The 27,393-nt window shown below is 41.3% G+C and overlaps 1 protein-coding gene across 12 annotated transcripts in view; it reads left to right on the plus strand.

Moving 5' to 3' along the window:
* The window catches only part of rnf220a (ring finger protein 220a), a 138,510-nt gene extending 131,926 nt beyond the window's left edge, over nt 1-6,584 (plus strand). For 7 of the 12 annotated variants that reach the window (XM_084546994.1, XM_084546998.1, XM_084546990.1 and 4 more), the window contains 3 exons: nt 531-725; nt 1,130-1,204; nt 4,166-6,584. In XM_084546994.1, coding sequence (XP_084403120.1) covers nt 531-725; nt 1,130-1,204; nt 4,166-4,237 — 342 coding nt within the window. In that variant the 3' untranslated portion in view covers nt 4,238-6,584. The remainder of the gene's footprint in view (nt 1-530; nt 726-1,129; nt 1,205-4,165) is intronic. The other 5 variants (XM_084547001.1, XM_084547000.1, XM_084546992.1 and 2 more) reach the window with 1 other exon arrangement.
* Nucleotides 6,585-27,393: the final 20,809 nt, after the last annotated feature.

Here is a 27,393-nt window from a genome sequence, read left to right on the forward strand (position 1 = left end):
TACATAGAACAAGTGGAGTTCCTCTGAAAATGTATCTCTCCCTACTTGGGGATAGCAATAGACACAAGAATAATAAAGTTTTTAGGATTGTGAGCATGCCATCAGAATGTGGACCATGAACACTCATCAAGTTCAACTTAGTGTATTTTTTCTCATTATCAATGTCTAGTGGGGATTATAAAGTTAGGTTATGTTATTGTGTGTAAATGAATCCTTATGCTGCTTGAGCTGTAAATGATATCTTTAAAGTCTGAACTTCTCTTGTTGACTTTAAGCTTTTTAGCTAAGTCAAGGCTCATAAAACTCAAAGTCGAGTGAAGTCGTTCTCAAGCATCACTTCACGTCGGTCATTGGCTGCTTGGCTGTTATTTGCACACACTCCAACATCTGTATGTGTGGGTGCGTGTTTGTCCACACGTGTGTGTTTGTTTCATTTGTTTGGTGTGCGCGTTCAGTACAAGCCCGGCTCTATGATTAGCTGCCACCTTTCGCCCCCTCTCCTCCCCACCCTCACCCCCCTCCTCCCGCAGAGAAAGCCTGCTATCCAGTCAGGTGCGGAGATCAAGAGCATAGGGGCGTGGCCAGGGCCCCGGCCACTGGCCAATGAGGTCGGAGAGAGGCAGCCAAAGTCCCTCCCCCTCGGCCTGTACTGCCTGTACAGGAGCCTTGTGATTGGTGGCTACGGCAGCGGCATAAAGAGGCTCCTCCCACAGCCCCTACGGAGGGTAAGGCACTCCCTCCCTCCTGCGCTCCTCTTCCTCCCCTTACCCCCCCCATTCCTCCTTCATCTCTCAGTTCTTTTCGAGAGGAAAAGAAAAGAACGGCCAACAGAGCTTCACAGCTTTCTCCCTCATCTTCTCCTCCCTCTGCCTGCTTCCCTCCGTCTGTGCTCGTTGCCTGCCCGATGTTGTGTCTGTACACTTGTGTGTGACCTGCAGGTTGCGGGTTCAGTTGCTCTTATGCTGCCTTGCTCAGTGGTTCTGTGGCTGCTGGCTGTGTCGTTCTCCATGGTTAGTGGTTTGTTGCTGTCGGTTGGTCAGGGATTGTGCAGTGTCGGTTGTTTGTTGGTAGCTGGCATGTGTGCGTCCTCTGAACTTTGTGTAATTTCATTGTTTTCCTGTGTTTTTAGGACTCCTACACGATGCCACTCACTTCCATCCAGTGCTGGCACGTCCATTGTGAAGAATGCTGGCTCAGGACCCTGGTACGCTGAAAACTCTCACACACACATACACGCACTCATTCCTGTGTGCTGCAGGCAGCTTCTCATGACATGCAGTTATTGCAGCCTCATTTCATAGTCAGTGAATTTCTCTCTGTATTCATGCCCCATAGGGAGGAACTTAAATGGAATATTCCCCAAATGACCTGTTCTCTCACTGCACACACAATCCATTCGATGCAAACACTTGTAGTCTCAGTAGGGGAAATGCTTAGATGGAATGGTCCCCAAAAGGCTTGTTAAAATATTGGAATAAAGTGGTCAACTCCAACACTGACTTCTACACAGTGCCTCAGGTCTACACACACCACTGAGGTTTTGTTGGTTATTAGTGAGTCTAATATATTCAGTAGTGTGTAATTAGCTGGTGCTAATGTGGTAAATGGAGCGCTGAGGAAAATGGTGTCCCCACTGCTTGGAGGATAAACAGTTTACTCATTGGCTTTCGCTCTTTACTGTTATCTCCTGTTTTCTCTACATGTCTACATTTCCTTGTCGTACCTCATTGAACATTTCTCTTCTGATTCAAGTAATCAATCCAAATGCATAAAATCCTTTGGTGATCTTCAAACTGTTAATGTAAAGTACCATCAGAAAGAACTTCCTGACAAGCTGCAGCCCTGCCCTAGTAGTGGGGCAAGGCATTTTCCAACCATGTATAATGACTATGAGTGTAAAATAAGGGTTATAATAATGGCACAAGGTCCTGAACATTACTCAGCTTTAATTGGATATGTTGATGTGCACATGATGGCCAGGAACATACATTCAGTTTAGGATCAACACTTATTTATGAAGAACTTCATTTAAGAACAATCTATAGTCTGTTCACTCTTTATGAATTACTAGCACTATTCTAATCTCTTGGTTAATCTATGCTAGAAACCATACTGTACTTAAATGTGGCCTATTGTTTCCATCTGCCATGTATCTGAATTCTCTGTGTGGTAGAGTGCACCAGCGCACATGCCTGCTATTGCGGGTGTAGTGTATGGGGCATTAAACTCATAGCCCGGAGACAGCTATAAAAACATGAGGGCCAAGCTGATCAAAGTAAATGCCCGGGAATCTAGTTAACGTCAGCCCAGCCCCTTACCGCTTTAATAAGCAAGGCAGCTGGAGCGCAGCATGACGGGCACACACCCACACACGCTTAGCGCCCACACTAAACAAGGGTACAGGCAGCCGTGCACACAAGAAAGAGGAATGCTCCTTCACACACCGTCACACTTCTCTTTTATCAGTGGCTGAGGATTTCACAGGTGTAGCCCTATCAGGGAAAGCTCAGAGGAATCTGTAAATTCTCTGAAGACATTACATTTCACAAATATGTTGCTTTATATGAATGTTGTATTAGACCTTGTTTCACGCATTTATGCGGTTTGGTATATAGAGACAAACCAGACTGTTCATCTGCTAATGATGAATTACATATGGTGAATATAAGACCCTAACCTGACTGGAAACCAGCTTGAACTTCCCCCACACACAACATTTTAGTGAGAGGTTGCTCTAGAGTTGCTCTGTTGGGAACTCTGTTGGCCATATTATCAACTGTTTCAGGCCAATTATAGTACGAGGGTGGCAAAGGAAGGCCAATGTTCCACCAAGAACCAGGGTAAAAACAAGAATAGTATAAAAAAGTGCATAATTTACAAGTATAAATAACATAAAAATATCATTAATTGATTTTAATTAACTGACACTGACTGTCCTCATACCCCCGGGCTTAATCACTTCATTACCTTACATGAAATAAAGAGAAAAGATGTATCCAGCCCTTTTGCAAGACATTTGATGTTGCTCCTGTGTTCAGTGATACACTTCAAAAAATCATGTTTGCTTTTCTAAAAGTAAAACTTTTACAAAAGATGCCTTTTTGTATTTATACTAAACCTCGCACCCTAACCCTGTGCCATGATTTTTAAAAAAAATTGTGAAAACACTTTGTGTATCACTTTTAAAACATCCCCAACTTTTCTACATACCCACACTCTTCCATTGCGTTAACCACCGCCCTTTCCCTTTCCACCTTAGTCTGGAGTCACAAATCCTCTTAGCAGGAGTGTGTGATATGTGGCGGCCTCCTCAAACACCTCAGTCCACTTGAGCATGTGTGTGTATGGCCTTTGTACTGACTTACCCGGTGCACCCACCCCAAAGAGTTTATTCATTGGCTTACAGGAAAAGGAGCCTATAAATCCTTCGGGGTCAGACAAGCTCATACATTCGTACTGATGAGCAAGGATTTAGAAAGCGCTGGTATTCCAGTTATGAAATCTCTGCTTTATGCTGGGACTGTGTCACATATTACACCCAGCGTTCTTTGAGGGAGAAAAAAAAAATGAACACGCTCTTCTGTCTTTTTTTTTTTATACTGGGGAAAAAAGGCCTTTAAAGCTAATTGTAAGTATTATAGCTATGAGAAAATGAAAGCTATGAAATAAAACTGCCAGTGCTGCAACTTCCTACTTGACTTGGTACCAGATGTACCACTACACTTGGTAGGACAGTGGTAGAGACCACCCAGTCAGAATGTTGTTACGATGTCAGCCCTGTGTTGCATATTATCACCTGCTGCTTTACTGTAGATGGCACACTATCAAAGCAGTGCACGGGGAACACTCTGAGATGGTGTTCTGCTGCAATCAGGCAGATTTAGATTCTCTTAGGAGGGTGAGGTAGTAAGAGATGCATTGCAAATTTCAGCTCACCTGTCTGGCAACGGTCAACTGTTAAAAGATGTTGAATTATACAGTTGCAGCACCTAAAGATTTTAACTTCCAGCCATCAGTTCAGGACAGATAAGTGAAAGTTTTCCACTGCAACATTTCCATTTTGAGGTATTATTTAGTTTAGGGTGCAAGATGCCAAAAATCTATGAAAATGATCATCATATGTTCTAAGCAACCAAGCTCACTGTCGTGTGTCTGTCCATCACAGGGGAACAAGAAGCTGTGCCCGCAGTGCAACACCATCACCTCACCTGGAGATCTGAGGCGTGTCTACTTGTAAAGAGCACAACCCCTGCCTCTTCTTCCTTCCAGTCCATTCCTCCATCTTGGATTTCATCTTCCTCCGCCGTCGCTTGTCTTTTGTTTTCTCTATCTTGTGGCCTGGGTCCGCAGCTCCTAAGCCTCCAAGAACATACATAGACAAGACTGCTGTCTTTGAGACTCCGCTGGCTCTTTGAGGAGGGTGAAACTAAGCTTGAACGAATGACTGAGCAGCAGTCACTGACTCTGTGGCTGGCTATTTCTTCATGCACTCACACAAAAAAGAAAACATTCAGACTTGCCATCCTCATGGTCAGCAGGCCTGTTTCCTTTTCCTCAGTGACATGCCTCCCTCAACATGTAACGTGAGGATATCTTCCACTGGAGGACTTTTTGTCAGTGGAGACCCCCAACACCCAGCTAAGCCCTGCTGAGACCTGGTAGCTTAACGCTGCTGGAGGTGAACTTGACTTCCTAATACAAAATATAAAAGCTTCGTTTTTCCCCCCGCTAGCTCTTCTAAGACATTTCAGTGGTGCTGGATGGCAGGTTCTACCCTGATGACTTTACAGAAAGCTTCTTTAGTTTGTTTTTTCGTTTCTTCTCTACATGCAACTGTTGCTTAAGAGAATTTAAAGGAAGGGCCTGTCCACTAAAACCGAGCTTTCAACCAAACTGAGAATAACCTCACAGCTATGACAAGGAGTTTGACAGTTGCCCTCCTCCACCTCTTCTTCTTCACGAGCCCTGCCCTCCCCTATTTCCCTCTTTTGTGGTGTTCTAGTGAAGTAAACCAAAATTTCTCCCCCTCCAAGATGCAGTGCAAGCACATGTAATATAGTTCTATGTATGTTTACAATGTTGGGTGTAAATGACATAGAGTTCACACACAAACACACACACACACACACGTACACACACATGAACACACATATTACCATGAGCAGACACACACAGAAGTATATAATATCAAAGTCCTGTTTTTAGTTGGAAGGGTTTGGGAATGATGTTTGGGTGAAAAAATGGCTAGAATAAAAGCAGCCTTCTGTATTTTTAAAAAAAATGATCATTTCAAGATCCAAGTAAATTTTATTTGACTGTACAGGAATTTAAAAAAAGATGAAGAAATAATAAACTACTCAAGTCTAGATGGTCAAGATTTAGGTGGTGTAATTTTTCTGCAGAGTACCCTGAAAAACTGTAGATCTGAACATGAAGCAAGGACAGATGTTAGTTTTCTTGAAGCGATTCCTGTTGCCCAAGATTTCCTGCAAACAAGCAGAACGACGGAACTGCGCTTTAGTTGAAATGTTGTCCAGCTGAGCCTCTTCTTTTAGCCACCATCTCTGCTTCTGTCAGTTGGAGTAACAACATGCTCAGATCATAGTCTAGACACTTTCTTGTTTTACCCCTACGTGTCTCAAAAGAAAGCTTTTTCCATTGTTTTCATACTGCTATGCTGAAAAAATGTCCCAAAATGGCAACTCCAAAGGTCAGGCTCTTTCTAAGCTATAACGGATGAGGGAAGTCTGGAAAAGATGGATGGCCAAGGCTGAACTGGCAACCTCCAGAACGCGCACCATTTCCCCATTCCCTTTACAGCAGCAGCATTGGCAGCCAAGGTGGTGGTGTGCTTTGTGTTTGTAAAACTATGTATTCTGTGATGTCTGTATTGTTGTAAGAAATACTGAAAAAAAAAGAAAAAATAAAACTTCTCAAATATCATGAGTGGTCCCGTTCACACAACCTGGGTGGTAAAATAAGACATATTGAAGAAAAGTGTTCCAATGTTCACTGAAAGAAAGTGACAAAGATGGCCTTATTCTGTTTGTGTGTTTTTAATAGACCTTGTTTCATCTTAATGTCAGTAACGTCCACTATCTCAAAGGAACTTTTTTGCTGAAGTCAGACGTTGGCCATCCCTGTGAACTGTTAAATCATTTAAAAGGCCCACAGTTTAAACACTCACCTTTAGTTGTCCAAGAGATAAATAAGGTCTGGGACCTTTCTTTATAACAGCGGCTAATTTTGGGGGGGAAGAAGACATGAGTTGTTAAGCTCTGATAGCTGACCAACTTGTGCTTCTCTTCTGATGAACCTTTTTATTTTTTTTTAAACTTCATTCCCTTAGCTTTTACCTCAATATGTAAATACACATCCTGGTAGGTTCCATACTGGACAGAAAAACAGGATGTGATGCTAAGCTTTGCGTTGACATTGTGATTCCTGTTGGTTTGAACCTGGCCCAAAGATGGAAAAACTGCACAAGAGAATTGTGTCGGAACTAATCTGTGTCTTGTATATTCTTGAAAATGGTACATGTCTTTCCCGTTTGTAAACTACATTTGACATGAATTAAATACTTGTAAATCTAAATTATGCCACATGGCTTTTCTTGTTCAGCTCTTTGCTGCTTGTGCATGTGCGTCAAGGAAGTAATTTGGGTTTTATTTCAGTGATTCTGCTAATGAGTTCTTTGGAAGTTTAAGATAATGTTCACCAGCCTCAACAATGGGCTTGTATTGTCTTTACATTGTGAGTCTGTGTGTATGTGCATGTGTTTGTTGTTGTGGCTCAACCTGGTCCTTGATGTTGCTAGAGGTGGATTTACTTACCCTTACTTCCCTTATGATTCTCTACAGTACTTATCTTGAGTGGGTTGGATAAGCTTCCTTTGGGGTGACTTTGTTGTCCAGGAGTTGACAAAGAGTGGAACCAGGGAGAATCACTACGTCAACCCCCATGTCCTACCCTAATCTGGACAGGCCATGAAGGAGGGGGAAGAAGATGGATAAACGACAAGAGTGACTCCAGTACAACACGTTATCAGTTGTGTACACCTACTGTGGCTGATTGTGTGTTTACTGATGGCATTTCAGATGTGTTTTTCCATCTATCCATCCATTTTTGTTTGCTTGTCCTTATTAAGGGAGGTTGCAGTGGCAACACACTAAAAGCAAGGTATTCCAGACATTGCTCTTCTTAGCAATGATTCCCCAGTTCTCCATTGCCTGATTCTGAGGGGGTCCCCAAGTTACTCCTCTAGAAAACACTGGGTCTACCTACCTCGCCATGCCCATTAAAGGTCAAAAGGGAGGTGCACTGGAATCCGAAACTTACAGCTCAGCTACATCCACACCTCGATGGTCCAATACAACGCCTGCTGAGGCTGCACCAATCTCACTGTACATCTCATGTCCATTTTTACCATCAGTCGTGAACAAGACCCCAGGATCATTACCCGGGTAAGCTCCTCCATAATCCCCTCTACTGCTACCTTAGTGTCTTCTGTCATCACCGTAGTATACCAGGGTGCTCTGGTGATTTGCAGAAACCTTCCAGTCCTTCCACCATCCGTCTTCCCCAGCACAGCCTGCTTTCCTTTCTTAAGGTGCCAGATGATTTGCCAGAACCTACAATCTTTCTCCATAGCCTCCCTGAACTCCTCCCAACCCTTTCTGCTTCTATGACCACATTCATTTTGATTCTCCACTCATTTATTCATGCTTACCCTTTTGTTTGTCAACCGTTTACCATAAATTGAAATGACCACATCTATATCTGTTAGATCCATGATACTAATAAATGTTTACTGCATAGGAGGAAGCCGCAGCAGCTGCTTTGGCTGCTTAGCTATTTGGAGATCGGTTTTATACGGTAAAGCAGAATTTTGGTTACACTGATCCCAAAACCACAATGTCTCGGATCACATTTCTACATCTGCATTTGCATCTATCCCCAACCTTTGCATATTGCAATTTAGAGATTCTGTTCAGTTTTGTTGCTAAATGTGCTTACTGCATGTATGTGCTTAGGTGCTGTGATGGGACATTATATTTTTTTTTAAAAAACCTTCGGGCACCTTCACCTGTTGCAGATGAAAGCCATATTTTCACAATTTTTATGTTTTAGACCAGCTTTATTCTCCAGCCTGTGGGAAGCTGAGGGTCCAGCAATCTCCTATCATCAGTGTGTAATGCAAATAACTTGTTCTCATTGACTCCCAGTGAGAAGTAATTGCACAACAAATGTGAGGGTGGTGGTACACCATAATTGTGGTTGATTTCTGGGAATCTCCAGGAGCTCTATAGGAATGTTTTTTTTTTATGGTAAGTGCTACTTTTGGCTGATGTGGGGCTGTAATTCAGGGCTACTCCTATTTCTCAGGTTAGAGTTTGTAGAACCAGAAGACAGCATTGCCATCTAGAGGACTTTAACACCCAGTCACTACTCTCTCCATAAAACCCTCACATAATCCCCTCTACTGCTATCAGGCAGCTATCAGCAGAATTCCAGATGGTGTCCGCATGCTTGGGGAAAATGTGTGTGTGCCTAAATACTCTTGTTAAATAGTGCAACAGAAACCAACCCTGCCAAACATCAGAGCTTGTTTAGGAGCCGCCTGTAACATTAATTAGCAAAAATTACAACAGTATGATCTCTCTCACTAACCAGTTGGCGCTCAGATCTGCGTCCAAGCCTTAAACAAAAGCAGTATTTGCCTTTTCTTGCGCAGACCAAGGTGAGGTCTTATTAGACCCAGCCCTGAGCCCTGCCCAGTAAGCGCTCCTGTAAGTGCTGTCAGATGCTAATAAAGTTGGAGTGAATGAGAGGCAACCACAGCAGGAGACAAGCTTTGTAGAATATTGGCAAGTTGTGTGCCGTGCTTCTGGACATGAGTGCTGCTATATTATAGAAATGACAGAGAGTACTGAATTACTGCTTTATTTTGAGTCTAGAGATGACAGATACAGCCACCTAGACTGGTCTCCACTTGGACCACGACTGAGATGTGTAAGAGGTTGTTAATGAAAGGTTTTGAAAAGGAGGTAGGGGAGTGACATTGTGTTTTGTCTGTTCAGCTGCCACACATTATTAGTATTACGGTGTGCAGCTTTGTCATACATTCAGAGGTACAGCTAAAATACCCTCATCTCAGGCTCAACCGTATGGTGGCTCCTCGGTCTCCTTCCTATTCCTCTTTAAATTGAATAAAAATCCACTTTTACTTGCATGTCCACATGCTGATCACACACTACATAGCTAACAGTCTTTAGCCAATAAATTAGTTATCGTAAAGAACAGCAATTGGTTGCAGTAGGGTGGAAAACGATGTTGAAGTCCCAGAAACTAGCCTAAATCTGTGAAATGCCAGATAGAAGCCTGTTACAGTGGCTGCTAGCTGCCATCATTGTGTGTGTGTGTTACCGTTGTGGCGTCTGTGGTTCAGTAGGTAGAGCTGGTTGTCCACAAACCACAGGGTTAGTGGTTCGAAGTGCAAGACTGAACCCTTAGTGCCTGACACTGGTGTGTAAATGTGTGTGTGCTCGTGTGAACGAGTAGATAGGTGGGCTATTGCTACTCCAAATGCAAGACCATTTACCATGGGCACACCCTGTAACTGAATAAATGGCTGTGTTCACCAGTAATGTGTTCTGGTCAGTGCCAACTGTTGTTTGGAGACAGAAACAGTAGAGATGTTTGGTGAGCTTTTAAGAGGAAGAATGTCCTACCAGCTGCAAAGGAAGATGATGGTTTAGGGTTCTTTCACTACTTCAGGGACTGGACAGCTTGCAGTCACTGACTGAATTGTGAATTTTGAATCACATCAAAGAAGATCATTTGAAACTGCCTGTCTGAAAATTGAAAGTGAAACAGATGTGGATCTTCTAACAACATAATGATCCTGAGAACACCAGCAAAAACCACAAAAAACAAACAAACTGAGTTTTATGGTACAGTCTAGTCAAAGTTCCCATCTGAAACCCATAGAGGTGTTGTGAGGGATTGGAAAGGCACTACATGCAAGAAAACTCTCAAACATTTGGAAACTGAAGGAACTGCACAGGGGAGGCAAACCAGTGTCAGAGACTGGAGGACAGTTATGCAAAACAAGAAGTTACTTCTGAGAGCTATACTAGCTATAAAGGCCAAGGGTGTACTTACTCCTTACACATAAGAATATTACATCTTCCAGTATTTTCTTACGTTGTGTGTCATTGTGTCATCATTTTACCACACACCTGTAACACAACTGCTAGTTTTCTGAAAACAAAAACTCTAAAACTTTAACGTCTCTTGTATTTATAGAAACGTGTGATGTCATGAACATTTTTAAGAAATCCACAGTGCTTTAATGTATCATTAACCATTTATAGATTAACCCAAAGGTCAAGGTTATCCTCAAAAAATGTTCTCTCATACAACATGGTGTAGAACGTCATTATTATTATTTCAGGTTGCTATAATCTGGTGACATGTGACAACGAGGCCAACAATGCATGTGTGTTTTGTGCATGCCTGTTTGTTCAGCTGTGAATCCCATAATGTCAGAGCTATGGAAAAGTCTTTTGGAGGTCAGACTGGGAGTCCTCATGTGAACGTGCACAATATGGTGTGGTCATTATCAGCCTTTTCCAAACACACACCGACAATGATTAATCAATGTGACACTTAATAGTACACTTCCTGTCCCCTCTTCCACCCTGCACCTCCCAAGACACCCTTACAGTATGTACGCAGTGCACATGCACACTCACAGTGGTGCAAACTATGTATTGATTTAATGACTAACTTACTGTGGGAGGATGAAGAGAACAGTGCTTGCCAGTTCAACTAGACGGTGTGTGTATGTGTTTAGCTCCAGGTTGGGTGCCAGAGTTACCAGGAAATCTATCCAAGAGGCGCCTGCAGGAAGAGGCAGGAAATTGAATCAGTTGATAGAAGAACCCCCTCAAGGCTGCTTCAGAGTCATTAGAGCCATTTACCTAGCCAATCAACTGGCCCCACCCAAACCCACAAGCTGAGTTTCTCTTTTCATATTACACAAATCAGGCATAACATTATGTCCACTGACAGGTGAAGTGAATAACATTGACCACTTGTGTCAGTACAATGTTTTGCTGGGAAACCTTTGGCCCTGGCATTCAGGTGGATGTTACTGACCCCGAGGATTTTGGCTCGGCCATTCTTCACTACCTCTGGAGATGTTTCTCATATTGGCCTTGGGACTTCCAGTCCATGCTTTGCACAAATGCTCCTGTACACTATCAACTAGCAACTTTCAATGTATGCATCTTACACCCTGCGGTTATGTGCTGGATTGTCTCAGGGGCGTCTTTGCACATCCTGCACCTGGTGTGTTAGATCTACTGGTCTTGAACTTTGACGATGGTACCATGCAAGGGTTTGTCACGATGATGGTTGCTGTTCTCTGGTTTCTGCTGCCTGAGGTATTAATTAAGCATTTCACCAGAGGGGATTCTCTTCATGTACTCTTGGATCTTTGTTGTTTCATCCAGGATAGTGGCTCTGATGCTCACTAGTCCTCTGCCTCCTTCCTTCTGCTTGGTTTACAACCTCGGGGTGCTGGATTTGGAGTAAACCCCTCCATGCATTGTGAGGAGCTTCCTTGTCTTGACATCAGTGGCCTCTATCTGTTCCTTTGACCAGCTTATTATTCCAGCACGGTATCTGATGACCGATGGGGCGTAGGTGATGATAGCTCCTTGTTCTTCCATTCTGCTGACTTCTCAGGAGGGGGATAGTGCTGGGCAGAGGTGTTGAAATGATCATACATTTGATTACTGTAGACTTAACAAAATCAAGAAAGACTATAACGCCAATGATGTTGACTCAACTTGAAAATACTCGATACCTTCCATCTAGCCCCAAATGTTAAAAAGTACTAGTAAATAACAAATAAATCCAAGTGGAATTTTATTCAAAATAGTAATCAGCACAGAAACGTCAGGTGGAGGGTGGGTGATTTGGAAAAAGGGAAGTATGTTGACTGACTAAGAGTTATGGAAACAAACAAACAAGAATTTGCTTGTTTCCATAACTCTTAGTCAGTCAACATACTTCCCTTTTTCCAAATCACCCACCCTCCACCTGAGTGACTTTATGAGAACCACTGCTCTAACTTCCTTCATCTAAAAGCCACAAGAAAGTCTGTTAGATGTCCTGCTACTTCTTCATGTTTAGAGACCTTATACTCACTTAACTGGAGTCTCAGTAATACACAAGTCTCTCAATGTGCTCACAGGCATGCAAATCCACATGCAGTGACTCTGGGTTTCCACATGGTGGCAGTGTTTGATAGCAAACACCTATCGGCTCCTCATTCAGATCCCTGGAGATGATCTATTTAGAACAATTAGCTTAATGAAACCTGTTTTCTGTTTATATTCTTGTTTTTTGCTCATTTATTTTACACAGGATGACAACACATGTACTGCATTACCAAAATGACCAGAAGACCAATCATATTATGATTTATAATTTGTTATTTTAACCTGTAACAAGTAAATCATGAGATTAGAGTACTCAGTAACTAGGAACATAAAACCCTGTGAACAAATTAAATAACACACATATGAATGAGAATCTACAGATGTTACCGTGAGCAGCACTTTTAGTTAACTGTAGAAACAAGAGGAACTTAAAAGAAACTGGGACACAGACAAACAGTAAACACACACTGAAGAATATACAAATGAAAGCATAGCATACTGGAAAAGAACAGAGTGAGCTGAAAGAAAAGATGTTGAGAGAGGTCATCTCATCTGTTTCATCTGCTCCTTCAGTCTCTTCACCACTCCTCCTTTCATCTTGGTCAAGCCCCCAGGGGAGAACACTGGCCCTCTGTGTGTGTGTGTGTGTTGGGCAAAGACGGGGGGTTGGGGTCTTGCCAGAGGATCCCCCATATCTTGAAAGGGGGAGATGACAACATGAGATAATGGCGAAAAGGACTAACAGGATCGTGTGTGAGGCCATTTTCCTCTGCAGCCTCCCCCCAAAAAACAGGTCTGACATTCTAGCTGCTCTTGACCCCCTCACTTGCTGACACGCTGTTCTGCTTTTTTACTGAAATCACTTTTGTGTTATTTGGTGTCACTGACTGTGAACAGGTCAAGCAGAAGACAATAAACATGTGGTGAGACATACGCAAGAATACTGTATATATATATATATATATTATATATACTTTGTATATTGATTCATTTTATATATATACTTTGTATTTTGTATATATAGTGTGTATATTGCTCATATACACTTTTGTATATTTTATATACAGTATACTTTGTATATTGTTTATACATCAATCAGGCATTGCATTATGACCACCTTCCTAATATTGTGTAGGTCTCCCTTGTACCTCCAAAACCGTTGTGACTCATCAGAGAATGGACATGGGCCTTCTGAGGGTGTCCTGTGGTGGCAACAGAATGTTGTTGGTGGGGGCCTTTGACTCCTATAGGTTGAGGGGAGTCGCCCAGTTTGGGATCTAGTGAATTTGGAGGCCAGGTCAACACCTTGTGCTGTTCTTCATGTTTTTTGAGTTGTTTCTAACCCGTTCTTGTGTGTGTGTCTGTGTCAGGCTGCATTCTGCTGGGGATGGCTGCTGCCATCAAGGAGTGGCATTGCTATGGGGTGGGGGTCCCTGGTCTGGTCTAGGTGAGTGGTACATATCTAAATAACATCCACATGAATGCCAGGTCCAAAGCAGAACATTGAATTGTCACAAGATGGTCAGTGTTATTCACTTCTCCAGTCATAATGTTGTGGCTGATATTCTTTCATTCTTCAACATATTTTTAATTTAGGAAAAAAGAACATAACACCACACCACTGTGCGAGCAGAAGCCACAGCACCTTTAAATCTTGACAGCAAGTGTTTAACACACATTAGACAAATCCACAGGAGGAACACATTGTGATAACGCTTAATTATACAAAGTTATATCATTACACACATAACAGAGTGTAACTCAACATGTACGGTTGTAAAATTACACAGACACTAATCCTCTGAAATGATTACTGAATGCACTGCTCAAAGCACACACATGTAGTGTGACATGTGCAAAACTCACATCCTGCTCCTGTGCAAAATGAAACAGCCGAGGCATGACCTGTGTTCGCTGGTTGATCCTGAGCCCGTATCCACATGATAATCCCGGTGGTGTGATGTGAAGAGAAGACAGTCTGTTGACACATTAGGTGGGGCGACAGAAAAGAACACATCGCATTATGTTGGTCAGTTTAAATCCACGCTCATCTACTGTCGTGCTGGACTATAGGTTACCGTATATTACTGTGAGACTGTTTGTGTAGGACTTTTTGTTATCTTGTATGTGCCTTTACCATATCATAAAAGAGTGATGAGATGACAATAAAAATCGCATAAATAAAACTTACGCACCCTCTGACCCATAAGGACAGAATAAACACAGTATAACTCACATTGTAAAAGAACTTCCTTTTAATATCTCTCAGACTTAAACAGTCTAAACAGTTTAAGGATAAACAGTGTAAGCGTTTCAAAGTTGGCCAAAAGGATTTCAGCATAACACATTCGGTCACAGCAGGCTTCTTTGCAGGCGCAACTAATCTATCCAAAGCTGGACTGTAAGGTAATGATAGGTTTTGTTTGCATGGTGCTTTTCTGTAATCTCAAGTTAAGGTTGACAAAAGCTAAAAGACAAACACACAGTCTTCCAAGTCTGAGAAATTTAAAAAGCAAATAAAAGCTGATGAAAAAAAGAAAATTAACTTTTAGTAGTGCAGTTAATTATATTCAAAACTAAATCATGGCGAAGCTCTTCCAACCATACATTTGTTCATAAAACTCTAAGACACACTGGAGAAGTAGCACGTGTCATCTTGTGGTGAATTTAGAATTTTTTATTTGTATTTGAGCCCTGAGATTTTACCCAGAACATTATTTTCCAAAATACACCTGTGAACTTATTTTTATATGTTCATGCCGTGTACATGTTTAGTAACAAGATCATGTCTGCGCAAATGTTGAGAGATTTGAACAACAATTCCAAACAAAAATGTTGGAATTCTCCACTTGGGTCTTGGGTCTAACCGTGACAGGGAGAGGTTAAAAGAGCACCAGCCAAAGCTACAGGAGAGACAAACCATGTGGAAACTTAAATACTGTTTGTTTGTCTTATGTATTAATTTGAAGGGGCTCGCTCAAACAGTTCCAGCTCCATTAGCTGTAACTTTGAGTGGATGTCTAAGTCACATATACTGTATATGTCACAATTCAATGCTTAGTCTGTTTCCACTGCATTTAGTTTGTATAACTAGCACTGACTGAGGCCTACCTGCCAGAAAAACTGGAATTGTTTCTGTCAACAGTCCTATCTGTGGCCACATATTCATCGTTCTGAAAGAATGAGGATGCTGTAAACTTGGCTCCAGGATGTCAGTGTTCAGTTAGTGTGTGACTGTATTGTTGTTTAATAACTCTCCCGTGGAGCCCCTTCCTAACTCCCCTCTAGATAATCCCTCGGTAATCAGATATTTACACTCGTAACTGACAGAATGTAATCCATGTCCTTATCCCATTGCTAGGACGTCAGTTTGCCAAAGGGGAAGAGACCAGAAGCGTTGTTATTGTTGATTTTTTCAAGCAAATGGGTAAACTCCACATTTATACTCGAGCAAACAGTGGGACAATGCTTGGCTGGTGGAGGATTAATGCAGACAGGGACTGTCGTCCTGCTGTTTCACTGTATGGACACTCGTGCACACGCCTGTTGACACAGATGATTGTTTAAATGGGGCTTTGATCGCCTTTACGGTGAATGCTTTGTGACACAAATATAACACTCCAGTAACACTACACATCATCTCACTGAGAGAGGAGCCAGACCCCTGCGTGTTTCTGAACCTCTTTGTATAAGATTAAAGTTGAAAGGAAATTTGAAACTCCTTAGTCTTTGTGCTGGTAAACGCTAACTATGATGACACTGCAGCTATTTTTCCCCCCATTTTTCAAAACGGCGTAAGCTCTTCTAAGATATTCTGACTTAGTATCACATCTAGTCAGACACACGGGGAGTGTAGCTAGCATTAGCTGTGTCTCTTTCAAGCTGTGAAGACAATACAGAACAATACTAAAGACAGAATTTAAATAAAAGCTAAAAAAAACTTTTGGTGATGTGAAGTGGACGGCGACTTGAACTAACCTCAACTTTGAAGTGACGCTATTATGGTGAAAGTCAGTGGGAGCATCTGCTACCAGTGACTCCAACACAGAGTTCCCCAGACTTTGTTCCCAACCACCAAACACACCATGCCAAGAGTAGGCTTTGAGCATTGGGCGAACCCAGATGGAGCAGCACCATTTTGAATTTGAATTTCAGTTTTATTTCAGTTTTGGTTTCCTTGATCTTGATTTTTATTTTTTTTTCAGTGATCATTTGCATTATCAGCTGTGCGCACAATGGAGTGTTTGTGCAGGCTGACTGCTGTTTGCTCAAGATAACTGACAGGTGTTTGTATGTGCCCATCATCAAAGTGAAATGAAAGCGAGGCTTTACCTTTCTATATCGGAATGTAATTGTAACCAGACATATTTCTCATTTTGTCTGCAGGCGAACACTTTTGTATTGTAGTGTTCGATCATCTGCAAACTCCAGGATGTCCATACAGTTGAACCAACACCTCTCTAAAGCAGTCTCAACAAAAACAAAATAACTGTGGTTTGGTCCTGCACCAGGTCACATGTCTACCATTGTAAGAAGTACAACAGCAACAACAAATAAATAATCCCGAACCACAAAAGCTCATTGGTTGAAAGAAACAGAAAATATTATTAAGAGGTGTGTGGGGGGCGGGGTGGGGGATTGTTCCCAGAGACGGGGGTGACATGAGGGATGAATGAGGAGGCCAGAAGAGAGCCGTCTGTCTATATGAGTTGTGTAGCTGAATAGATGAGAGCCAGTGTTGCCTCAGGCTGTACCTGACAGGCTGGCTGGCTGCCTGCCTGCACATCACTCTTTGACTGTACTCACCTGTTCAAATACATCCCTGAACAGAGGGGGGGGGGGGGGGGGGGGTGTAGAGCTGTGGGATGGTTTTGAAAGTTACAGATCACCTTGTACTGTGCTCACTGAACTTGTTCAACACTCTTCCCTTCATCTGACTGTTTGCACTGTCCTTGCAAACCCCGCACTCCACTGCGCTTTGCACTTTTTCAGACAGTTAGTTCAGTTATAACAAGAAAATAAATAAATGTAGGACAAACTGACTGCCATCAACAAAGGAAGCAACAAATAAAATGCTGCGTGAGATAAAAACACGTGTAAATCCTACATTTTATGTTTGGTTTGAGATTGCATAACTGAGAATTTCCACTGATTCGGATAATGATCATAATGATGTGATCAGGTATAATTGGATGTATTCACACTGAGTCAAATCGCATTTAGCTTTGGCAGAGGAAATAGTTTTCCAAGTGTGGAACAGAATGTCAGGATATAGTGCAATTAAACTATGGCTGTGAGTCACGGCATCATGCTTACATATAAGCTTCCTTTGGAATCAGCTGTCATCAGTGGGTTTTATGGCACAATAAAAAGGCAGATCCACAGTTAAGATCGACCACCACTGATGAAGTAACTAGCAGCTCAGCTGAGGAGGCTGAATACTGTATGTCCTATAATTTCCTGAAAGGATAGGCCCTGTGGATTTTCCCTCAGTGTCAAAAATTTCCATGACTGGATATAGATACATAGTGAGCCACTGATATAGTTTATGAATATTTTTTCACTGTTGTCAAAAAACTAATAACAATGCATAATGCAATTAAATTCAGTTAAGTTTCATTTCTATAGCATTTAAACATTATACCAACAAGAGTACATGATACTAGGTGATGCATGTTACATAGGACATTGATAAGGATGGATAGTCAGTATTCAAACTATCAATTTTAGAAGAGCTTAGTGAGTGCACAGTGTACTCATGAAGTTGCAAATTCTATACTGCAGTAATTTATCTGGGGTCAATGTCATAAAGACTATCCTGCACCCAGAAAGACTCACCACTGCACCAAATGTTCATAGGAAATTGCTCAAGACCTGAATGACAGGTGATCATGAAACTCTTGATTTGAATTCCTCTTTTTCTTTACCCCTCGTCCTTTCCCAGACTTTCATTAAGTCATGCGTAAAAATTAAAAGCTGAAAGAGGTTAGAGGCTGCAAACAGTTTTACAACTATGCTGATTTTGACGCTTGAAGTGGCTCGTGTTTGCCGCTTCAAGTCTGCAAAAACAAGAAAATATGTGACTTTCCTCAATGAAAAGAATAAATACATTAGTTTCTTTCACATATTTATTTGGTTCTTTGCAGAAAATGCTGGGTTTTTTTATGGTCACAGGATGCAGATTGAACAGCTCTTCTCTGTCAGCCTTAGGCTCCACATGTCATGATTACAAACCACAGGATCTTTGGTCTCATCTTGCGATTTAGTCATTATTAAAGCACAAAGTAACACTGATCAAGCCAAACTGGAATCTCCACACCTGGAACATATGGTAATTCCTTATTTGTTACCCTTCAAACATGCAATGAAAAGACAAAAATAAAGTCTTCTCTTCCCGTTCACCCCTCACTCTCCCTCTATCTCTTTCTCTTCAATCCGTCTTCCCTCAGAACCTTTCCCTCCCCAGTTGTCGGTGCCTGCGTCGAGGCAGTGGGATTTTGATGTTGTCCCAGACAATGGACAATTTGGGTGATTTCCTGTGCGCCAGTGTCATATGATTTTGTCCTGAGGCAGTGCTGCTCCTGAGCCTTTTGTCTGGCTGGCCTGAGCCATGGAAGTCAGACTTCCCTCTTTCTCTCCTTCCCTTTTCATGTGGCCCGTGTGAATGAGACGAGTCCGCGGCTATTGTGAGGTGATTTAGTGATTTATCCATTGGATCCAATGACCGAGGGTTTGACGTGCAGTGTTAACTGTGTATCTGATACTACCAGCCAGAGCTTTCACAGGGATAGTCTCTCTACGTAGGAAAGACTTGTGCATTGTGGGAAACAATAGCTTTTGTTGCGCTGGATAATAGATAAGGTTTTTGAAAGGGTATTCATGTTCCCATGGTGATTAGATTGTTTTAAAGTTTAAGGTCCATTAAAAAAATGACGATAATGACAGTCTCACCATCAGTGTTTTCTCTCTTCACAGTTCGTATTAAACTAGCTGTTGGTCTTCATGACCTTTACAGATATGCTGCTCATGCAACATGATTTGACTGATGCGGATCTGACATGTCAACGAGCTAATGTGAACTGACATAGTGTGTGTAAGGGGGGAATGAAATGCCAGGTAATAAGGTGCATTGACTTGGATGCTTGAAATGATCGTAATCAGGAAATGTCAGCCTTAATTGAGGGATTCTCTCTGCCTCAGCATGTTCCTGACCCGGGGATATAAAAGAGGAATCAGGATGTTACAAATGTGAGAACTGGGCCTCAAATTCCAGTCGTCCTGACTGCATGCAACTGAAGGGGGTAAGATGGTAGCTTCATAATAAATGAGAAACGCATTAGACAGACAGTCTTGAAACGACACATGGGAAAGTGCAAGAGCCTTGAATGATATAAAAAGGTGGGGAACAGGAATGGAATGTACAAAAGGTAGATGTGTGTACAGAAGCCACGAAGCCGTTTCAAATCAAACAATAAGGAGTTCCAAACTAAACCCAGGCACTAAACGAGGACCTACAACAAATTACACCATGTGGCATCTGACTGACATTTCTAAAGGTAAAAGTGTTTGTTCCTTACTAAAATGCCTACAATCACCAAAAGTCAGGACAGAGGCTGAAACGCTGCCCCACATGCACACATACCTTCAGTTTTGTTGTTTCAGGTGACCATGAAACAGTTCAGTCCAGTCAAGGCTATCCAGTCTGAGGAGCAATCTATATGAGAATGAAGATATAGAAACTGACAAAACATTACCTGAATTACAAGAAAGGATTTTCTAATTCTGGAAAGTCTTCAAGCAGTAATTGTTGGTGTGAGGTAGCATGGTGAAGGATGGGGAGGGCAAAACATTATATAGCCATTTATTTGCAATCTCCAAATGAAAAAAAAAAAAAAAACAGAATTGGAAAAAAATTTGAATCAAAGCCTTTCAAACAGTTACTCTTAATTTCTTAAATACACTATTGAGGTGTGCTGCAATTCTATAATAAGATACAAATTAGTGACCTGACGTATTCTTGGCTCACAGTGGGTACCGTCCACACAGTTTTAAGGTTGCACACAGATGTTAGCAGATGTGTCTGCATGGACACAGCACTAGTATTGATGACTAGAATAATGTAAGGTACGATGCTGATGTGTATGTAGTGCATACTATTATTATGCAACATATTATTATTATAATTGTACACCGATCAGCCACAACATTAAGACCACTGACAGGAGAAGCAAATAACACTGACCATCTTGTGACAATACAATGTTCTGCTGCACTGGAACAAGCCTGATCCACAGAGGCCCCTCCCCTCAACCCATAGGACCCAAAGGCCCCCACTAACAACATCCTGTTTCCAGACACCAAAGGACACCCTCAGAAGGCCAATGTCCATTCTCTGATGAGTCACAACTGTTTTGGAGGCACAAGGGACACCTACACAATATTAGGAAGGTGGTCATAATGTTATGCCTGACCAGTGTACTAGTTAGTATAGCACTTAGATGCTGCCCAATTTTGGATCTAATTCGTGGTTTATACTTCTGCGTCAAATTGATGCCGTAGTTACAGTGTGAGCCCAGACCCTACGCAGACCCTAGAGCCGTAGCCTGATGTGCACCTCCCCAGAAATGTAACTACGGGTACACAGACCACAAGAGCTGTGATTGGTCCACTTGGTAGTAGCGTATTTCCACTTTAGTATTTCCGACTGCTTCTCCATCTCTGCAATTTTTTAATTGATTGTTTTGGATCAATAAAGATGGAACACATCGAGGTTACCTGAGGAGGTCCAGTGAAACAAAATATTCAGTCGCCATTGTTGAAAGTGAAGCAGGAAGTAGAAACAAAAATTAACCTGACTGGCAAAAAATCCAGTGCGCCGACTAGAGTTTGGGTGGTGTTTTTACAGAGCGAACCAGACCCAGTCACAAGTATAAATGGTGCGCACCGGCATAGGCTACGTGCGTAGGTTACGCTGTCTATGTCCCGCAGAGGTATAAACCACGCTTAAATTTCATTACATGTTCATAACCCAATCAATCAGTCTGACAACCTGCCTACTAACATAAAAGAGCTGTTTTTTAAGCTGGATCCCTCTTTAAGCACCAGCTTACGGTCTTTTTTGATATCCTTTTACTAAACAAATAAACTCATATTTAAAATGAGTTAAATTTAGTCTCTTAAGAAATTATACTGAGATAATAAGTTAAGAAAACAATAACAAAATGGGGTGTGATTAATGTCCAACTTTCCACACAGAAGCATTTATAGCATTTAGTGATGGAGGGAGCTCGTGCTTCCTAACAGCAGTCATTTTCTGTTTTGTCCCAGTGAACTGGACAAAGTATTCCCAAGTAATCTGCTGCATCAACATTCTCATTCAAATTAGTTCTGTTTGAACATGTTCTTAAACAATCTTAGAAATGCTTTTGAACATTCTGGTTTCTGTTTCCCCCGCCTCTCACAAACCATGAAGATTAAAATATTAGACGGATAAAAAGCAATGGTTTAAGTTCAAATGTATTTTTCTGCTTGGGGCAACAGAGCAGAGTCAACATGTTTTTTTGTTTTTTTTTGCAGCCCCTACTGTGTGACTATGTGCCGCTTGAAAATGAGACTGAAAAGGAAATGTGCAGAGGTGGAAAGGGAGGGTCACATACCAGCGAAAACGAAGCAGAAGAAGGTTTCGCTGTATTACCAAAGACTTGACGCAATGTGTGTTTGAACTGTCTTAAATGAAGGGGAAATGCTCTCTGCATTTTCCCTTTGAGTGTGCAGCGCCGCCTGTCACCTCCCATGACCTCCAGCGAAGACAGACCTGTTGGCTTTGATCACACACTTGTTCTTCCACAATGTGCATCTCACACACACAGACACATTCAAAGCGGGCTTTCATAATGCTTGTCCTCCTTCAAGATAACTCCAACAGGTTGCACTTGTAACAAAACCTTCACATACACTTGTGCGTGTGTTTGTGTGTGTGTGTGTGTGGGTATCCCCTTACAGAAGATAGATGTGAGTGAAATATTATGATCAAACCTGCTGATATGAGAACTGAGAAGGGGAGCGATATACAAGAGGAGGAACTTATAGAGGGAGGGAGGGAGAGAGAGAGAATGGGTGTGTGTTCTTGTTTTTCCATGAAGCTGTAGTGGCTTTTGCAGAATAGTAAGGTTGTGGGGCCATGTTGTCCAACTTTTTGATCGTTAAAACCTGCTAAGACTTGGTTTTAGGTTAATGGTTAAGGTAAGTGTTAGGGTTGGGACCTTTGTTGAGATGATTTGGCTATGGGGCTGAGGAATGCATTATTTCAATGGAAAGGCCTATCAAAGATAGAAACACAAGTTACAGAAGAAAAATAGAAATCTTAAGCGATTAGGTGGACACTCTGTCAGCAGCTGTGTCTCTGCTGTCTTCTGTACATGTCTGTTAGATCTTGTCCAAAACTGCCCAAATACTAGAGTAGAAACCTTTCACCTGATACCTTCACTGACATGAACCATATTTAGTTACAAGATATCCTGGTGAAAGCATGTTGCGAAGCAAACGATCCAGCCCAGTTTCAGCACAGTGGCTCTCTACTAGTTGACTGTTTTTGTCTTACAGTTTTGTGGAAAGAAGCAAGTCTTAAATTACATTTTAGTCAACCAACATTTTGTTATGTTGGTTTTGTTGTTGAGTGAAGAGGGTAATCTAGCATGTCATCAGACCTCCTTACTGACGGAGAGAAACTGTATCAGATAGAGAGAAAGAGGTTGATAACTATTGCAAATTATTATTTATTTCCTTGCATAATTATACAAATATTAATATCATCAATTATATTAATATCTAATGAAGTTTTCTTTGTTTCTTTGTTGCTAGCCTGGCGTAGCCAAACTTAATTCTTCACCAACTCCCAACACAGTGATTGGCTAACCACTGTCAGACATGTTGTTAATGGTGTGAGCTCTTAGCTCTTCCTAATACCATCCAATTAATACAAAAGCAGTAGTAGTTATGTTGTTTACTTCATTTATCTAAATACTAACTAAACTAACCCAACACTCATGCAATTAATCCCCCTTCATAAAGAGTATAATGTCAAATTTATGTTGAAACTATTTCACAGACATGTTAATTCAACTGTAAGATCTTTCCAGAGTACTTTGTGCAGCTGTTGAACTGTCTTATTGTATTATTTATTTTCTTCCTATTCTAATTATTTAGAGTAGGCTTTATAACCAAAGCACAGTTCTGGATTGTGCACGGCAGTTTAACATAACCAGAAACTGCACCCTCCAAAATGAGCATAGGCGTGGAATCCAGATTTAGTGTTGCAGATGTGCAAGCGAAATGCGTTTCTACCTTATAGACTTAAAGTTGGAAATCAGATTTTCCACCAATCTAATCAGTGCAAAAAAGTAACCCAATAGTTCAGACAGCCAGAGGAGATGATCACGTGAATAGCATCCAGGACAGCGTGTGCTCATCTTGCATAACTGAACTGCACTAGACATGCCTGAACTAAAGACATGCATAATCTCTATTATGTGAAACCATGATATTCTCTAATTGTTAACAGCTGTGTTTTCAGTGTTAAGAGAAGGAACATGAACAGCAACAAATTTGACTTGACTGTTCTTCTCTGTTATGGAAGTATAACAGAGGGCAAATAGACACGGAGTATCCTCAATGCTCCAAAAAATGTCTACGATTTTTTTCCATATCACAGAAGCATATTCATCCTGAGGCCTAAGGAATACAGAATTCAAGAAAATACCTTTATTTTTAAGTTGACTGAAAACATCAGTTTCTTCTAGCATGTATTTTCAGTTCCTAAAATCAGTGTAACTTTGCATACACTAAACTATTTAACAATGTAAACTCCTTTGCCTTTTTGTCTTATTCACATCTACGTTCTTGCACAACTTTATGGGGTTGGTTGTGAAATCGATTCGACAATTAAAGAGTTTTACGGCCCATTCATATTCATTTATGAGGTAGATTTTATCAAAACAGCTTGAATGCAGTTCAGGCATCAGGATGTGTGCTCACATGTTTTTATGGCACCATGTTTTTACGACTGATATGCCATTGTCTGAGCTGGTTTCCTTCTGGTAGTATGTAGTACATTTTATCAAAAGCATATATGAGTGTTGTATCTTAATGCGCTAGTCAACTAACATTTGTGTTTTATTTTCTCAAGGCGGTTTTCTATTTAGAGATAGCAACTAAACAGACATCAGACATCACCATCTGAAGATGTTTTATTTGTTGATGTTATATTAAAAGCCTCTTGTCATTGGCCCCTTTGCATTACATCATTTTAGCTTTCTTTTTTTCCATGTCCACAATCATTACTTTGATCTACTGACATCATGCCACTTAGCTTTCAAACTCATACGCCATGCTAAACAACGCAGGCTTTACCATTCAGAGCTGCACTGTGTGGCACAGATGGAGGTCATAGTGGTCCCAAACAAACATGTCTTTTATCATAATTTGGCGTCTAAATACAAATAGTAGTCCAAACTGAACTGATGCAGGTGCATTCAGTCATGGATGCATGCACTTTTTGTACATTGTGCAGATATTGCACAAGTCCACATGAAAACCAGCCTGCAGGCTCAGGCAGTCAGTTTAATCAGAATTAAATAAATACAGCTGTTTACAGATTTGATGCTGCATGAGTCATAGTAAAATGCATTTTTGTGTAAAGATTTTACTTTAGCACATTTACTTTTCAGTCCCAAGGCTCAGTTTCTCACGTGTGGAACTGATGTACATTGTGCACATGGGCCACTTGAGGGCAGTATATTTCAGTGCTCACTGAGTGAACTGTAGGGAGGACATGACTGAAAACAGTCCAAACAGCTTAACTGCCTCAAACACTTTGCACAGTACTGTGGATGTGTGCTAGTATTCTGTACTTGTTTATATAAAAATATTAGGCTTTACATTTAATCTAATATTTTAAACTTACAAAAACTTTTTCTGTTCTTGACATCCTAAAGAGTGTTTGCAGCTAAATTTTTCAAGCTCCATATCGTACAGTGGAGAGTAAAATAAAAGTGAGAGGGCGAGTCTTCCTATCCCCTGTTTCCTAAATCCTCCCTTTGAATCTGTAACACACTCTTTTCTTTGTTTCTGAAACTGTAACAAAGACACTGTGTGCATGTAAGGTGGAAGAACAGTTGATTAAGTTTTGAAACAATGCATTCTAAACTGTTAACTGAGGACCAAGATCTCAATTTTGTTGAAAATAAGGACACGGGTTTGGGTTTAGTCATACTGTCCAGCCAGTCATACTTAAAATGTTGAATGTTTTCTATTTTGAAGTTTTATTTCTTTTGCTTCCTTCTTAATTTGTATTACCACACACTAATTGTGTGTCTGTTTGGCTAATTACACTCTTGTTGTGCTATTAACATAGTTGTGCAAGCATCTGATCATGTTATCCTCTTTGTCCGGAGATATGTTTGCATTTTTGTTTGTGTGGCATGGCCTGTGATATCCTGTCACAATCCTCCTAGAGAGGCTGGTCATGTCTGAGTAATTGTAGTCTGTGTGTGTGTGTGGGGTGGGGGTGGGGGCTAGCTGAGGTTAACTCATCACGTCTCCTCTTCCTTATCAGGCAATTATGTTTATGAGTTGTCTGTATGAACATAATGACTGTGGAACCAGACAGCGCACACACACACACACACACACACGTACATACACACATTCTGTACCAGACGGTACAACAGTTGTGAAGGGCAGTTTATGTGGTTCATACAGCGAGGTATAAGGTTTCTAAGTTATGAATACACTAAGTTTTTGCCTGAACTGACTAATATTTTTGATAGGACACACTTACAAAAACAATTGTAAACATAAAAACGAAACGTAACAACAAGGTCAGAGAGTATTTGACTGGACATGAATCACTGGGACACTTGAAAGCTTCGACTAAAACAACACATGTCTCAGAGATACATATCAAAAGCTGAGACAAACAAATTGGCAGTTGAAGTTATCATCAGTGTTTATGCTGTTTGATGTGGAGAGCTGTGTACGTCAAGCATACATGGACGTATGCTGTGTATTTCATTCAAGCACAAAACTTCCAAAAACTGCAGAAGATGAACAAGGGGAGGGTGAAAGAGAACGAGGTCAAATGAGAGTTAAAAAAAGGGAAAATGCAGAAAAACAGAATTCCAAATGTGGGATTTCCTAGATGTCTGATAGTGCTGCTGTGGTGCCACTGCTGCAATAGCATCTAAATAGAAAATCTCCCTGAGCAAATGAGCGTCCCATCTGGGGCCTTTGATGTTCCTCAGCAGCGAGACCCAACACTTCCTCTTTGCATTACAGAGCCAGTTTGTGGTTGCTTTCTCAAGGGAATTTACAATACGTGCCTTGATTCATGAGTGTGTTTTTTCCTTTGTCCTGCAAGGCACATTAGACAGATGCCACACTGCTCCATGCTGGAAAGTCATCTCAAACTCGTCTCTCTTGAATCATTTTTTGACATGTAGGCACTGTACACACACACATATATCAGACACGTGTGAGGGCACAAACATCAATGCATGCACACAGCGAGCATACAGACACAAGACTGATATGAAGATACAGTAATACACATAATGACTTTGATGCTTATTTGCTCTTGTGTGTGTAATGTAGCTTAACATCAGTGAAATGCCTGATAAGAGGGTTACTGAGCGCTAAACTGCAAAAGGAGGCAGCAGGGTTTGAGTGTGTTCATATTTGTTTACTCCTGAGACATCCATAGAAACCTCTCCTTGCACAATTATATGTATTAATCTGCACATTATATTCCATTAAATCATTGCTTCACCTAAAAGAGCAAAGTATTAAGAGACAGGCTGGTGTTAATTAGTTTTTAGTTCCTATCATGTGACGTAGCTATATTCTTGCAAGATTTATGAGATAACACAAAAATCCATCTTGCCAGGCTTTGAGCTATGTACTCGTGGCTGATCCACAGAGGTGAGAACCAGTCACGGACTGCTGTCAGCTATGGGCATGTTTTAGATGAGACTGACGTGTCTGCAAGGGTCGTCTACTGGCATGCTAAATGACTGCTTGCTACCTCTCAAATCTCTGCAGACTACAGCTTGTTTAGCCTGTGACAGACGGTAAGAGACAGTTGGTTCATCTAATCATCTGCCAG

This window comes from Chelon labrosus (assembly GCF_963514085.1).
Source record: "Chelon labrosus genome assembly, chromosome: 6".
Classification (NCBI taxonomy): Eukaryota; Metazoa; Chordata; class Actinopteri; order Mugiliformes; family Mugilidae; genus Chelon; species Chelon labrosus.